A 16352-nucleotide genomic window follows, 5' to 3' on the forward strand; every position below is an offset into this window, starting at 1 on the left:
TGTTTGTAGGTACTTGTGGGTGTTTGTAGGTACTTGTGGGTGTTTGCAGGTTCTTGTGGGTGTTTGCAGGTACTTCTGGGTGTTTGCAGGTACTTCTGGGTGTTTGCAGGTACTTGTGGGTGTTTGCAGGTACTTGTGGGTGTTTGTAGGTACTTGTGGGTGCTTGTAGGTACTTGTGGGTGTTTGCAGGTACTTATGGGTGTTTGTAGGTACTTGAGGGTGTTTGTAGGTACTTGTGGGTGCTTGTAGGTACTTGTGGGTGTTTGTAGGTACTTGTGGGTGCTTGTAGGTACTTGTGGGTGCTTGTAGGTACTTGTGGGTGCTTGTAGGTACTTGTGGGTGCTTGTAGGTACTTGTGGGTGCTTGTAGGTACTTGTGGGTGCTTGTAGGTACTTGTGGGTGCTTGTAGGTACTTGTGGGTGCTTGCCGCGGGTGCTTCTGGGTTCTTGCCCCGGGTGTTTGTGGGTTCTTGCCCCGGGTGTTTGTGGGTTCTTGCCCCGGGTGTTTGTGGGTTCTTGCCCCGGGTGCTTGTGGGTACTTACCCAACGTTTTTTTTGAAGTATCATTATAAATAAATGTCTGATTGAGCTAAAGTTATGGTCCCCTTTATAATTATATATGTTTCTGCTTAGTGCAGATTTTGAAAATATAAAACTGTTTCTTAACATCCTTAATTAAAATGAAGACTGAAGGAACAGATATTAATCAAAAATGTCTTGATTAGAATCAAGTCCTAAAAAGTATCGATAAGACTGAGCTTATCACTTGACTGAAGGATCAGATATTAATTTTTCTTTTTAATTGAAACTTAAAGGCATGCTTAAGAAAAAACAACGTTCCATTACCGTTTTCCGTTGAAATAACTTATTTTACAGGTAATCAATTTCAAAAATTTACTTATCTCGGGTTTTCGGGCACAATTCCATTCCCCCAAAACATTTTATCATTACATTAATTACTTTTTAGAGATAACGTGTCAAAACAAGCTTTAAAACAATAAAAAACTGAATGAGCGGTCTGTTTAGCCATGACCAAAACCTTCAAATCAGTGTTGCTAATGTTAGAAAGTGGATTTTCCCACTACCATTTTAAAAATTTGCCGCATTTCCCACACCCCCTCTTTTACAGTCATATTTATCTGGACTATTTTATCCTACTAAGTTTAATATGGAATATCACTCCGCATGGTTTTGACAATATGTACAAATTCTATAGAGCTTTAAAATTCTCAAAATATGCTTTCTTTTTTTTTCAGTGCCAAACTTAAAATCACCGAATTTATTTCAAAATGTCGCTTGAAATTATTAAACCGGATAAAATTTTCGAAAATGCACTAATTTTAACTGTGCAGTTAAAATTAGTGCATTTTCGAAAATTTTGCACTATTAACCCTTGAACAGGAAAATTCCGACATTTGATTGATCTCGGAAAAATATTACTTTTTCCCCACAGAGCCTAAAACCAAACTTAAATTTCCCACGATGTGGGAAATTACCCACACATTGGCAACACTGCTTTAAAAACTTACAAGCACCCTTTCGAGACATGTTCTGAACAAATTAGTGCTTAACACGCTAATAGTACGACCACGGAGAATTTATGTAAACTGTAGTTGAAATATATTCATGTGCGACCTGCGGCACTGAATGGTCTCTAACCATTGTTTGAAACTAGAGAGAAAAATAGTGAGCAGCATTAATCATGTCCTGAGCTATGAGAATGAACAGTATGACTGTTGACTGAAGTACACTAGACATTACATCATTTTGCATAACCACGAGTAAAAATCTAACTGTCCCTACTTAATTTTCCGCCATTGTTTTAAAACTTATCCACCGCGAAGCATGCCGGGCACAAATGGGGGAACCTTTTAAAACTCAATGTCATACACGTACTCTCTCAAAAGTAATTAATGTAATGATAAAATGTTTTGGGGGAATGGAATTGTGCCCGAAAACCCGAGATAAGTAAATTTTTGAAATTGATTACCTGTAAAATAAGTTATTTCAACGGAAAACGGTAATGGAACGTTGTTTTTTCTTAAGCATGCCTTTAAGTTTCAATTAAAAAGAAAAATTAATATCTGATCCTTCAGTCAAGTGATAAGCTCAGTCTTATCGATACTTTTTAGGACTTGATTCTAATCAAGACATTTTTGATTAATTTTGTTTGTTGTTAGTTACCCCCTTGCCCTTTTTTCATAAAGGAGAAGCGGAGCACTTATTTGAGACGAATGAGATGATTGTTTTTGGCGCATGACAAAAAATAACCTAACCAAAATCTAACCCCGAATAAAACCCCGACTACATTTTACATGTTAGGTACCGGGGTCGGGGGAAAAAGTCGGGGATCCTCGGTTTCGGGGTCGGGGTCCCCGTACGAATACTACTGTCAAGTCTTTCTTATCACGTGAGTGGGGCGTGACCTTTCAGTCCATGAACGCTGGATCTCTAAAGGGGCCGGAAAACGGGGTAGATTCCCCTCTATAGCACGTTTGCTTTATCTAAAAAAAAAGGAACGGCCACGCTTGTTAAATTTTTTTTCAATAGGTTTATGAAGAATCACAAAAGACCGAATGGCCTTGACTGTTCCCAAATTCACAGCCCCATCCCTTCCCCTGATGCGGTGCTAGAGAGGGCTCGGTTTGTACAGTGGAAGGGGGGGTTTTCTGGTCCTTTTAGAGATACAGAGTTCATTTTCAGCCACTCCTAATAGGGCACATTTTGGCGTACAAGTCGTAACTAAACCGAAGGTCTGTGAAACGTTATCGTGAGGTGGCGAATGTGTCGCCCTTCTTCAGTATTGCTACACAAGAGAGGAGAGTCTCAAATCCCGCTTTTGGTTACTTCCTAGGCTAATTTAATGGACTTCTGCACATGGCCATAACTGAAAAGCTGTGACATCCGTGCTAATTGTTCTCGGTGGTTTTATTTCAACAAGACTTTTTTCAACAAAAAATCTAATTTTAGCACCCTCTGGAAAGGATGGAAGAAAAACCTTGAGCCATCGGATCTGTACGACTTGAATCAGTCGGCACAAGCGATGAATGTGTCACGCATTTTTGAAAAACACTGGCAACCCAAAGCTAAGACCAAAAGTGACGGCGTTGAAATTGAAAAGAAAATTTTTTTGGAAAATCGAAACAGAACCAATATTCCAAGCAAGTCGATCACTTGGCCCTTGTTGAAGACAGTATGGTTTTGCTTGATTTCTGGAGTGATCTTACAATTTCTGTCCGACTTAGTGTCTTTCGTTCCTCCCCTCTTGATAGGGTAAATACATACTTTCATGGTTTTATAAGAAACGTCATAAAGTCAGTAAGTGTAGAACCTATTGTAGAGGTTGCACGGGCACATAAATTTCACAATATGGGTGCATAGTAGTGCACCTGCCAAGTTGACCATTCCGTTCACTCGCCAATAGCACTCTGAACACTCTTTTCTCGAAGCAACTTGGGCACTTTTAAGCCCCCTGCATCTTCGTTGTAAGTAAAGGTTGAAAACTGAAAAATCACACACCACAAGTACTTACTGGAACAATTTCTACCCCTCTAAATTACACGTTTGTAGCTAATACAGTTCACAAAATATCTCAAGTCCAAATTGTTTTAGATTGGTCACTGACACACCGACCGATCTTCAAAATTCCAAGGTACTTCTAGCGGAGATAGAAAGATTTTGGGATTAGGTACTATCAGGAATAAATAGGGGAAAGTGTCGGACTGCCATTCCTGCCTTTGCCGTGGCTTGACATGCGTTTCGAGACGCCCAAGCGCGCGAGAGGTGTTTAAAATTGTATCAGCCAATCAGATTTGTAGTTGATGATGTCATTCATCCCGAAAATAACGCTCGTACGCCACCAAACGGGAGAATTTGGCATAGGAGTATCTCAAGGAAGAATGTCAGTAGATTTGTAAAGCGCGCACACCGGATAACCATTATGGCGCTGCCTTTCCAATCTTAACTTGACTATACGCTCAGTGGGAGTTTTGAACAAGGGGTGATATCATATAGGATAAACACCCCCGCGTTCAAGACTGAGCGAGAGGTTAAGGCAGCAGAAGGCTCTAGAGGGTGGGAAAGACACCCAGAGAGCACAGCAGTGCCATACGACCTCGATAATGTACCCGTGGCCCCCGCGTACAGTAGTACTTAGGGGCGAGACGGGCGAGTCTTAATTCTCAAGGAAGAGTCACAACCTCCGCGCTCTGCTCCATTTTCTTTAGTGTTATTTTCGCGTTTGAACGAGGTTAAAGTTTGTATTAAACGTTAGCACGCCGAATTTAAATTAAAAATGCCGCAGATGTTCTTGAAATCAACATTTAATTAAAAAAACTCATCGTTAAAAAATTTCGTTTAAACTTAGGCCCTGGGTTGTCATTATAAGCCAAAACGTTTTAATATTAACAAAATAAATTAATACAATCATGTACATCATCAAATTAAATTGTGGCGATAACTGCAGTGGCCACGGTTAGCCTCAGTCAAAAGCAGTAAATGGAAAGTAAAACCGCACTATTTCTTCACGCGCAATATCACAAATTATCTTAGGTACGTGTTGAATAGGCGAGGGGGATGAAAAAGATCTCGCGAGTATGCATTCACCCCTCCAAATGCATGTCACAGACGAAGGAGAGAGTCCGACACTTTCCCCTATTTGTCTTTGGTACCGTCTATAAACTACGTCACACTCTTATGGGGGGAGGGGGTTTGTAAGTTTGTGACGGTCCGTGACGAGGGGGGAGTGAGGGGTCCTACGATGCGTCACATTTAAAATTAATTTTATTACGAAGTCAGTAAGAGGTCGATTGACCCTTTTGTTATAGAAGAAAAACACAACGTTTCAAAGTCTACCGTGAGAACGACCTCTACAATAATTTAACAAATTTTTTGTTCCATCATCGCTTAAATAGTAGAAACTGTAAGCTATGATCACCTACTTGCTCGAACATGTAGCCAATTTAAACATCGCATTTAAAATAAAGTGACCCGTTCACTGCAGAACTAGCTACACGTACGCATAAGGACTGCTAAATGTAGTGTCAGCTTAAACTCTCAAATGTCACTGTTTATTCGCCACTAGCATTAGCAAGGATGAATCGGATCCTTCATCCGATTTAAATGGTTTCGCTTCCTTCGCACATTTTTAAAATCTGAATCCCAAGCTCGATTAGTGACCATGTCGAAAACTATTAAGTGTGCCCTTTAACTAAGCTTTATGGAAATATTTTGGAAGGTTATCGAAAAGCACATCTAGACAATAATGTTCTAAAGCTCAATCAGAGGCAAACGATATTTGTAAAAGCTTAAAACGGAAATGAACTTTGACTTTCAAGTCGAGCAAAACATTTCTGAGTGGAAAAGAAGAAAGAATCTCTTTTTAAATTTATCAAATTAAATTGGTAAATTAAAACAAATCATAGTAGATATATATAAATCTCCAGAAAACTTTGGGTAAAACTTCTCTGTAAATGCGATCTCAGAACGTTTTACGGTGTAGCAGTTCTTAAGCGAAGCTTGGCATATTTTTGCTCAAACTGATAGGAAAAAATTAGGAATTGCAAAAATATTTATGCTAGGATTGGAATGTATCGATTAAGATGAAATTAGTCTTGCCTGACCAACTAGAGCATGGGGAGTTCCGAAATTTATCCAAAACAAACTCAAGTTAAATTAATAAAACTGTCATTGTAGACAAAGACGGGAAAGTGTAAAAGATAAGTGTAGAAAATGAATTGCCTGAAGTAACAGATATTAAAATTTTAACTTTTGAAGACATGATCATAAAACATCTATTATTTGAAAAAATTCTTACCTTAGTTTTTTTCACCAAATTTTCATTAAACTCAAAATATTTTTCTACATTATTTGCAAAAGTATTTTGCTCTACATAGTAGTTCCAGAAAAAAATGATATCTTTTTTTAAGCGATACTGTCTTGATACTAGGTTTTACTTTTGACTAACATTAAGGTTCAAATACTCCAATTTTTATATTTTAAAATTGGAAATATTGCCAAGCACAAAATTACAAAGGTCGTTTGACTGTGATGTAGTTATTAATGTCCAAAAGATATTTTGGGAGCTACACATCACGTTACTTTTGATACTTTTAAAACTTTCAAAATAACGACTACGATTTGTCAAGTTTTAAGACAGTTTTTCTTTTCAAGCATTTTCTGACAATTTTATTCTCCTTATAGGACCGAATACTCAAAACTATTTGTAAATTTTTGATATAAAATAAAATGTGCACGCGTACTACTTTTAAAATGATGCAATTGTTTCATGACAAAATATTTTTACTAAAGTAATTTTGGTGAAAAAACTAAGATAAGAATTTTTTCAAATAATCGATGTTTTATGATCATGTCTTCAAAAGTGAAAATTTTAATATCTGTTACTTCAGGCAATTCATTTTCTACACTTATCTTTTACACTTTCCCGTCTTAGTTTTTATTAATATCTGTTACTTCAGTCTTAATATTAATTCAAATTGTTCAGAAACCTTAGGAGAGTAAAAGTATTAGGGCGTTGTGCATACATTAGTTAACGCGTTTGAACTAACCAACCATCTATTATAAAACTGTCATTCCTGACTGCTTGACTTGACAATGAACTCAAATTGCTTTCCCGTCATTTTCACAAGCAAATACAGAGGAAGCTGTACATAGTTTTGCCACAAAAGGATTCCGTACACCTGAGCACCAACACATATAATATACTTAGCACCAACACATATAATATACTTATGAAGCTCAATTACCAGTCATCTGTAATGTGGATTAATTACCAGTCGTCGGTATTCTAGCTTAATTACCAGTCGTCGTTAATCTAGCTTAATTACCAGTCGTCGGTAATCTAGCTTAATTACCAGTCGTCGGTAATCTAGCTTAATTACCAGTCGTCGGTAATCTAGCTTAATTACCAGTCTTCGGTAATCTAGCTTAATTACCAGTCTTCGGTAATCTAGCTTAATTACTAGTCGTCGGTAATCTAGCTTAATTACCAGTCGTCGGTAATCTAGCTTAATTACCAGTCGTCGGTAATCTAGCTTAATTACCAGTCTTCGGTAATCTAGCTTAATTTCCAGTCGTCGGTAATCTAGCTTAATTTCCAGTCGTCGGTAATCTAGCTTAATTTCCAGTCGTCGGTAATCTAGCTTAATTACCAGTCTTCGGTAATCTAGCTTAATTACCAGTCTTCGGTAATCTAGCTTAATTACTAGTCGTCGGTAATCTAGCTTAATTACCAGTCGTCGGTAATCTAGCTTAATTACCAGTCTTCGGTAATCTAGCTTAATTACCAGTCTTCGGTAATCTAGCTTAATTTCCAGTCGTCGGTAATCTAGCTTAATTTCCAGTCGTCGGTAATCTAGCTTAATTTCCAGTCGTCGGTAATCTAGCTTAATTACCAGTCTTCGGTAATCTAGCTTAATTACCAGTCTTCGGTAATCTAGCTTAATTACCAGTCGTCGGTAATCTAGCTTAATTACCAGTCGTCGGTAATCTAGCTTAATTACCAGTCGTCGGAAATCTAGCTTAATTACCAGTCGTCGGTAATCTAGCTTAATTACCAGTCTTCGGTAATCTAGCTTAATTACCAGTCTTCGGTAATCTAGCTTAATTACCAGTCGTCGGTAATCTAGCTTAATTACCAGTCGTCGGTAATCTAGCTTAATTACCAGTCGTCGGTAATCTAGCTTAATTACCAGTCGTCGGTAATCTAGCTTAATTTCCAGTCGTCGGTAATCTAGCTTAATTTCCAGTCTTCGGTAATCTAGCTTAATTTCCAGTCTTCGGTAATCTAGCTTAATTACCAGTCTTCGGTAATCTAGCTTAAATACCAGTCTTCGGTAATCTAGCTTAATTACCAGTCTTCGGTAATCTAGCTTAATTACCAGTCTTCGGTAATCTAGCTTAATTACCAGTCTTCGGTAATCTAGCTTAATTACCAGTCTTCGGTAATCTAGCTTAATTACCAGTCGTCGGTAATCTAGCTTAATTACCAGTCGTCGGTAATCTAGCTTAATTACCAGTCGTCGGTAATCTAGCTTAATTACCAGTCGTCGGTAATCTAGCTTAATTACCAGTCGTCGGTAATCTAGCTTAATTACCAGTCGTCGGTAATCTAGCTTAATTACCAGTCACAAAATGGTTATTTGTAAAATATTTTCCCATGTTATTTCTATGGAAACATTTCGAGGTTTTCGTCAAAATCTATGATTATTTTTATTGAAATGAAAACCACCATTAGCAACTTTATTTTTTATAAAATAAACTATTAAATGGATCTCTTTGAAATTTTAACCATATAATGAGGGCCCGAATTGTAGTTCTGTGGAATTGTTTCAAAACAATTAATACGATACCAAAAATGTTATATCCAATCAAAAACTCTTCCTTATTCTACAGGGCCGGTAGGCCCTTGTAGATATGACTTGATACCGTTTTATAACGTTAAAGTAATATTCACCCGCTTTTGCTAATTTCCTATGGAGATTAACATGGGTTTTTCGTGATTTTTCCCCACCGATAACTTAAAAACTACAGCAAAGATACTTTTCGGAATTATCTTAAATTAACAATTAAGTATTCGGGGTGTGCTATCAGCCAGTTTGATCAAAACAATTAAGACTAAGTTTGTTAATTTTAGTTAATTACAGAAGTACGGCTTTGACCATCGTGATTGAACGTAATAATTAGCTAGATCTCTTGGAAAACTTGATGTTATTACGTATCTGTAGTGTGGTGGTTATCACGTCCGCTTCACACGCGGAAGATCTCAGGTTCGAGCCCTGGTAGATACATGTATTGACCATCGTGATTGGACATAATAATTAGCTAGATCTCTTGGAAAACTTGGTGTCATTACGTATCTGTAGTGTGGTGGTTATCACGTCCGCTTCACACGCGGAAGGTCCCAGGTTCGAGCCCTGGTAGATACATGTATTGACCATCGTGATTGGACATAAGAATTAGCTAGATCTCTTGGAAAACTCAGTATTACCACGTATCTATGGTGTAGTGGTTATCACGTCCGCTTCACACACGGAAAGTCCCAGGTTCGAGCCCAGGTAGATACATGTTTTAACCATCGTGATTGGACATAATAATTAGTCAGATCTCTTGGAAAACTTAGACTTACCACGTGTCTGTGGTGTAGTGGTTATAATAAATATTTAACAATTATTTCACTTCACTTGGTTTAATAATGTGACATAGGTAGCATACTTTTTCCCTACTTTTAAAACCATTAAACTAAGTAATATTAGAAGTTCAACAGATTGTCAAAAAAAAAAGATGTTAAAAGCCACTGTAAATGGTGCTTAAATGCCTAATATTTCCTTAATACTTCCAAATAATATTAGTAAATGGCGTGAATTGATCATAGAAATGGGGTTAAAGTACACCCTAAATGATGTCTTTTTTGGCACTGGAAAAAACAGCATATATGGTGTTTGAATGCACCATTATATTTCAGAGTGCAAATGTATGACGGTAAAGCAAACATAATTATTCAAAATTTAATTACATTAAGACTGAAGTGACAGATATTATATAAAAACGTCTTGGTTTGGACCAAGGCCGAAAAAACAAACGATATGTGTGAGGTTTATCAATTGACTGAAGCTTCAGATATTATAATTTTTTTCTAGTTATTTTTATCCACTCAATCTTTAATCAATATTTAATTCAATCAACTGATTTTACTGTTAATCGATCTAGTCCCTCTAAATTAAATGAAAAAATTACATATCTACGCTTTTTCAAGAACAATTAATTTCATGATAAAATGTTTTCGGAAAATGTAATTGTTCTTGAAAAAGCGTAGATATGTAATTTTTTTATTTAGTTTAGAGGGACTAGATCGATTAACAGTAAAATCAGTTGATTGAATTAAATATTGATTAAGGATTGAGTGGATAAAAATAACTAGAAAAAAATTTCAATATCTGAACTTCAGTCAATTGATAAACCTCACACATATCGTTTGTTTTTTCGGCCTTGGTCCAAACCAAGACGTTTTTATATAATACATTAAAGTCAGTATGAAGTCTTATCTAAGAGAGCTACCGCTCTCATAGAATATTAGGGACAATATTTGGAAAAGGTGGAAACGTATTAGCAAGAAGCGATATCCAATTTACTAGTGAACTAGGTATCGCTTCTTGGGATTAGTAATTAGGTCTATACACGAATGTGAGATGATATGTTTCTTTTCCGTTCGCAATTGGATCATTATTGTACATAATAAAATAATACACAAAATATTTTAGTAAAATTATTACTAAAGTAATTTTACTAAAATATTTAATTAAAGTAATTAATTTTAAAAGTAACACAATTTCTTTTGAAAATCAACATTATTAACACATTAGTTCACTTATTTACTTGTCGTTTACAAATGTAACGCAGTGTGCCTTAATGTTTAATTAATCGTTAAGGACTTGTACCTTTAGTGCCATTATTGATCACTCTTCAAGTGATGATCCTTTATGGAAGGGTATTTTCTACGCTTGTCTTTACGGTTTCGCCGGTGTTACGCAATCTCTGTTGCAAGAAGGTAGCGCCATTTTCCACACCAAACTAGGACTGCGACTCAAATCTGCCACTATGCACGTTCTTTACAAAAAGGTAAGTTAGTGTTTTCTCTCGGATAATAGTTCATTTATAACATTCGTCGATGCAGACATTTCGACTATCGAGCAGCGATCGGCGTGATCTGACAACTGGGGAAGTACTTAACACGATGTACGTTGACACGAATCGATTTCAAATTCTGTCGCCGCAACTGAGTCTCTTGTGGTCGGTCCCGGTACAATTAGTTCTGTGCTTCGCCTTCATGTATCAAGAACTGGGTTATTCAGCCTTTGCAGGAATAGTACCCATAATCGCTTTGGTTCCACTGTCTTATCTTAGCACCAAGAAATACAAAGATTTGCAAGTAAATATTGTCCAATTTAACACTAGGGAACACTAGTGGAATTTTTTAAAGGCGCATTTTCAGAGAGCAATATCGGAAAATAACCGCTTCAGATAGGCCTATAGTTAGACCATCTTTATTTATTATATAACACTGCGAGGGGTTAGTCAATTGAATAATTAGGTGTACAATACCGCAGAAATCGATTACCTGATCTAGAATTCCGAGAAAATCATCAGTAATCAAAATATTTTTTGTGGGTAATCAGAAACTCCGATAATCACTAGAAATCACGTGAAATCTTTAGAAAATCGGAAATAATCACATGATTTGCTAGTAATCTTTTATAATCGGTAATCACAAATTTCGTGAAATAATCACGCATAATCAATGGAGGAATTCGAAAATCCAAAATTAAAATCGTAATCAGTTGAAATAGAAATAATCACTGCACTCATCGTATAATTCACGAAGAATACAGTGGTAATCACAGCATTCCCCAAAAAATCACCGGATTTCATTGGAATTCAATTTTTGCTTATCTGTTAGGGTTTAATTTTATATACAGCTAAGCCGATTTATTGAAAATCCCATATAGTCGATATATTACGTTTATTTTCCGGTTCTTGAGGTAGGCGGGGGGATGAGAAAAGCGGATACTATGACTAAAATGAGGGAATAACTTTTAGGCAAAAAGGACAGTATTTGTAAAGGATAGGTCGTTGGTATTTAAATACAAAATTGTTGTTAAAACCTTTTCTTACCCTACAATATTATAAAAAGTTGTAATAGCTTTTTAGATACGAGTGTGAAAAACTAACTAGCTTCTTCGATTGTGATCTGTGTGCGTTTTTGTGTTTTGTGTGTGGAGTTTCGATACACTGAAAGACGACTTTAACTAGGTAAGGTAAAAACTTAACGTATCCAACTGTTGGGCCATCTCGACTATTACATTAGTGAGTTAGATATCATGAGTACCGAGGGTTAACACATACCCACCCGACCCTCAACCACACCTAGCTAATTCGAAAACATTGATTTGGGTGACTTGTTTTAATGGTGTTTTCTTTAATTTCTCATTTATTAGATTGAACTGATGAAGCAGAAGGATAACAGGATGAAAATGATGAGCGAAATCTTGAACGGAATCCGCGTTTTGAAGTTGTACGCCTGGGAAAGTTCATTCCAAAGAATCATTCTTGAAATTAGGGAAAAAGAAATTACAATCTTGAAGAAACAATCATTTTTCCAAGGAATAAACGTTTTAATCGATTCTATAATACCGCTTTTGGTATGAAAATAATTGTTTAATCAGAAAAGTATTGAAAAGAATCAATTTGGTTATTTTTCTCAATGCTTAGATTAGTTTACCGTGTTTCACCATGTATGTATTAATTGATGACGACAACGTTCTTACATCGAGGAAAGCCTTCGTGACATGGAAGTTGGTACAATTATTAGCGATGTCAATGTTTGAATTTCCGGACTTAATGAACACGTTAGTTTTGGTAAGTTTAATGGCAAACAAATTGAAGGGGCGACCAAAAGATAAGCGGTAATTTAGGCCTACTTATGGTTTAAAAAGTTTTAAATATTTGAAAATGTAGAAAATTCAACATTATAATTCAGATTTAACAAGTTGGGAAAACCAAAATTTTACCCGCGGTTATCGGGTCGAATTTTCATTTACCCGTCGGGCCCTCGAGTCCTGCAATATCCCCAAAATTAACTTTCGGGTCCAATTAGGACCCTTGTTTTCGCGTCGGGTCCAATTCGGGTCTTAGTTTTTCCTTACAGTCCAATTGAATGCCAGATTTCAAAGCTGAGCCATTATCCCATAGTGTAGTTCATTAAACAATATTAATTAATAATTTGTTACTAATTAAACAATTTAATTGTGAAAGGCAGAAGTATTGAATTAAATTACTTTTTTCTTTTTGGCTTAACTATAGCAAAAAAAAATACATTCGTCACTCATAGCGCGTTTCGCTGCTTTTTTACTCATGTTTTAACTAATTTATAGCGTTTTCACTTAGCGTAGTTGCCACAAATAATGGTACCAAGGCTTACCAGATAAATTTTTCATTACACCAATTTCGGCCAATCTATTGTGCATTCTTTTTTTTTGGCCTTTGCAATTTTTGTGTCCCATATCATAAAGATGTGGATGGTTCCAAACCTCTAAATAAAAACTTTCAGCATTGAACTTCGACATTCTCAACTGCATCGATTTGGAACTAAATAAATAAAAACATTGCGGACAGAACACGTGTGGTCGAAAATTACGTCACGAGTCGAGCCTATTGCTGATTGGCTCGAGCAGAGCGTTAACGTAGTACGTAGAGATGGGCCAATACCAGTTTAAACCGATACCGATATATCGGTTTAGCCAAATATCGGTGCCGATACCGATATATCATCGGTATCGGCCCATCTCTATAGATGTTCCGATACCAATTTAAACCGATACCGATATGTCGGTTTAGCCAAATATCGGTATCGGCCCATCTCTAGTAGAAGGCAGCGAAAAAAATAGAAAGCTAATATTGCCACACTCAACGTAATTTTGGTCCAGTGTAACTATGTTTTTTTTCGGTTGTCGCTTGACGTCGGGAAAAAACGTCTGATTTACGCCAAGTGAAAACGATGCTTAAGTTATTCAATGTGATGGACCAACAAAACCCCATGCATTTTCTACGAGAAATTTAGCGAAAAACTGTGATTTTTCTTTAACATTGCGGGAAGTTTTGGCTTTTTATCTAGGAGGGCCTTAAAAATTGCGCATAATTCTAGAGTTATGTGCAATTTTTTAGCTCTGTCAAAGTTCGGATTATGCGGATTATGCGTAATTTTGTAGCACTGTCATAGTTACTATTTTGACGATTATGCTTAATCCTTTAAAACCATCAAAGGTACCGCGTGTACACCGATTACTCCGAGTTACTAGCCCTGGGCATCGCTTCGTTAAATTCTCAAAAAGATAAATTACCTATGCAACGGAATTGGTTTTTAAAAGAATCCTTAAAGAGGGTGGAGAGGAAAATGAAGTGATTTTTTATCGATTCTTCCACTAATTATAAGAAGAATATTTTGTTAACAGGAAGGCAGGGCGTTACGTGATTGGTCGGAGGTCCTTATTTCAAATTATCCATAAAATCTAAACCTAATTTGAATTTTAAAATAATTTGGAGATATTTCCTGGATGTTTTACTATGCATAATGGTCTTATAATTTGTAGAAGAATCAATAAAATATAATTTGATTTTCCTCTTCATCCTCCATTTAAGGAATGTCCTGTTGACTGCCCTTTTGTCGAAAGATTTTCAAAATTAAACTAATGCTTTAAATGATTCTTTACAGTCGTACGTCTCTGTAAGAAGAATCGCAAACTTGTTAAGTCTTGTGGAAACCGAGGATTATGTTGAGCAGATGGATCGCAACGCCCAATATGGTATGTCATAGAAGGACTTGGATAAGTGTTTCCTTATTATTTAAATACATACTAACGAAAGAGAGTGTTATTGGCTGAATCCATTCGGAGTGAAAGAAAAAATCTGCTTAATTAAGCGCGGAGCAGAGAGCCTTTAAAATTGGACGACTAAAGCCTGGTTCACACCTGGCGAATTGAGGAGCGAACTGGAGGCTCGAATAATTAAGCGAATAGATCCAAGCGAATGAAGAAGCGAAGAGCTGTCACACTAGGCGAATTGAGGGGCGAACTCTTCAAAATGATAGCTGTAAGGGGTGCCATATTGGCGGGAAAATCAGAAAGCTTGGCTGGTTTGTCTTTTTTTCACCATTTCCAATGGATGATAGAATGATAGAAATAAGGTGCTTGCATTGCATTGGGGTAGGATTTTTGTAGCTGGAAGATGAACTTAATCCACCGGCCAAGAAAAAAATCAAAAGGACTGTATGGGATTTGATTAAGCGTCGTAACCAGTTCAGTATCTTTAACCTATTGCGGCAATTACGAATGAATGATAGAGCCAATTATAAGAAGTGGTTGAGAATGACTCCGACAACATTTGAGAGTTTATTGCAAATGGTGGGTCCTTATATTCAGAAGAACGACACAATTTTGAGAGAAAGCATTCCGCCAGGTGAATGTCTTGGTCTTGTTTTAAGATAATTCCAAGTACATTTGGATGAAAGAAAGAAAAATATCTTCTTTGGTCGCTAGAAAATAGATATTTGGGCGATAATAGATAAGAGCTGAGCAGCGAATAAAAGGCCTCCTACCCACCCATATTTTATACGGGCAAAGCTGACCTATTCGCTCGTTAAAAATAGATTGGAAACTATTCCGGAAGAATGGGGTGAGCGAATGGCCAAAACTATGTCAGACTAGACGAACGGACGAGCGAACTGTTCATGACGGGCTATTCGCTCCTCAATTCGCCAGGTGTGAACCAGGCTTAAAGCGTGTACTCTCAAAAGCCGAGCGTCTCAACGGCTTAATTTAAGAAAATAGTATTAGGGGATTTGGGCTCCGCGAGACCTCTCGTGAAACTCGCTGTGTTTTAAATTTTTAAATATTGGCACCACACCTTAAAGGGAGGGTGATATGTAAAAATCAAGTTTTTTTATCGATTCCTCTACTAATTTTAATACTATTCTGCATAGTGAAACATCCAGGAAATATCTCCGTGCATCAGAAATTTTATTAACAGGAAGGCAGGGCGTTACGTGATTGGTCGGAGGTCATTTTTTCAAATTATCCGTAAAATCTGATCCTAATTTGAAAATTAAAAACGTTCGAAGAAATTTCCTGGATGTTTCACTATGCATAATGGTCTTATAATTAGTAAAATAATCGATAAAAAATCACTTGATTTTCCTCTTCACCCTCGCTTTATATATATGCATCACTGTCCGTCCGTGTCATTTACAAAAGAAATTCGTCCGCCACTAGAGCTAATTTTATTCCCTTGATGTGAAAAAGGAAAAATCTCATAATTTAGCATTAAATGTTTTAATTCGCAAAGACAATACGTGATCCTTCAGCTATGAAAGTCCAATATTTTTATCTAACTGCATGAGAGACATAATAATGCACCATTCCCTAGCCGCTTCCCCTTCGCATCTGCATTAACTATGCTGTTTTTCAGATACAGGGGTCTCACTAACACCCACATAGGAAAACCCCTATATGTTTCCCTTGACGTCATTCTCATGCACAAACACTCTTTCCCCAAATAACATTTTTAGCCACATCGTACATCGTAGATATACGATGAGGCTATTAGTTTGTCCCGCGAACCTGTGGTGGGTGTGGTGGTGGTGGTGGTTATAGTAGTTTTTCGCCATTTGGAATGTGGTCAGAGTTACCCAAAGAAATGGTTATGTCAGAGCTAACTGAAGAAATGGTTATTTTATGCCTTTGGCAGTATAAAATTTTTCGTTCGTCATTGAAGGGAGAGTGTATG

At 36.8% G+C, this 16352-nt stretch overlaps 1 protein-coding gene and 3 non-coding genes across 5 annotated transcripts in view; all 4 read left to right on the forward strand.

The window, feature by feature from the left end:
- Positions 1 to 16352, forward strand: part of LOC149718752 (multidrug resistance-associated protein 1-like) — a 53271-nt gene that overhangs the window by 20527 nt on the left and 16392 nt on the right. The window contains exons 7-12 of one of the 2 annotated variants that reach the window (XM_089852278.1): positions 2970 to 3272; positions 10460 to 10634; positions 10690 to 10944; positions 12011 to 12214; positions 12285 to 12431; positions 14284 to 14374. In XM_089852278.1, the coding sequence (XP_089708404.1) occupies positions 2970 to 3272; positions 10460 to 10634; positions 10690 to 10944; positions 12011 to 12214; positions 12285 to 12431; positions 14284 to 14374 (1175 nt within the window). The remainder of the gene's footprint in view (positions 1 to 2969; positions 3273 to 10459; positions 10635 to 10689; positions 10945 to 12010; positions 12215 to 12284; positions 12432 to 14283; positions 14375 to 16352) is intronic. The other variant, XM_089852279.1, reaches the window with a different exon arrangement.
- On the forward strand, positions 8734 to 8806 carry TRNAV-CAC (transfer RNA valine (anticodon CAC)). The gene has a single exon. It is a non-coding gene; the product is annotated as a tRNA-Val (tRNA).
- On the forward strand, positions 8872 to 8944 carry TRNAV-CAC (transfer RNA valine (anticodon CAC)). The gene has a single exon. It is a non-coding gene; the product is annotated as a tRNA-Val (tRNA).
- On the forward strand, positions 9010 to 9082 carry TRNAV-CAC (transfer RNA valine (anticodon CAC)). The gene has a single exon. It is a non-coding gene; the product is annotated as a tRNA-Val (tRNA).

Source organism: Phalangium opilio, unplaced genomic scaffold, assembly GCF_054372755.1.
Source record: "Phalangium opilio isolate 3A_F unplaced genomic scaffold, DU_Popi_V2 ptg000002l_1, whole genome shotgun sequence".
In the NCBI taxonomy this organism is placed as follows: Eukaryota; Metazoa; Arthropoda; class Arachnida; order Opiliones; family Phalangiidae; genus Phalangium; species Phalangium opilio.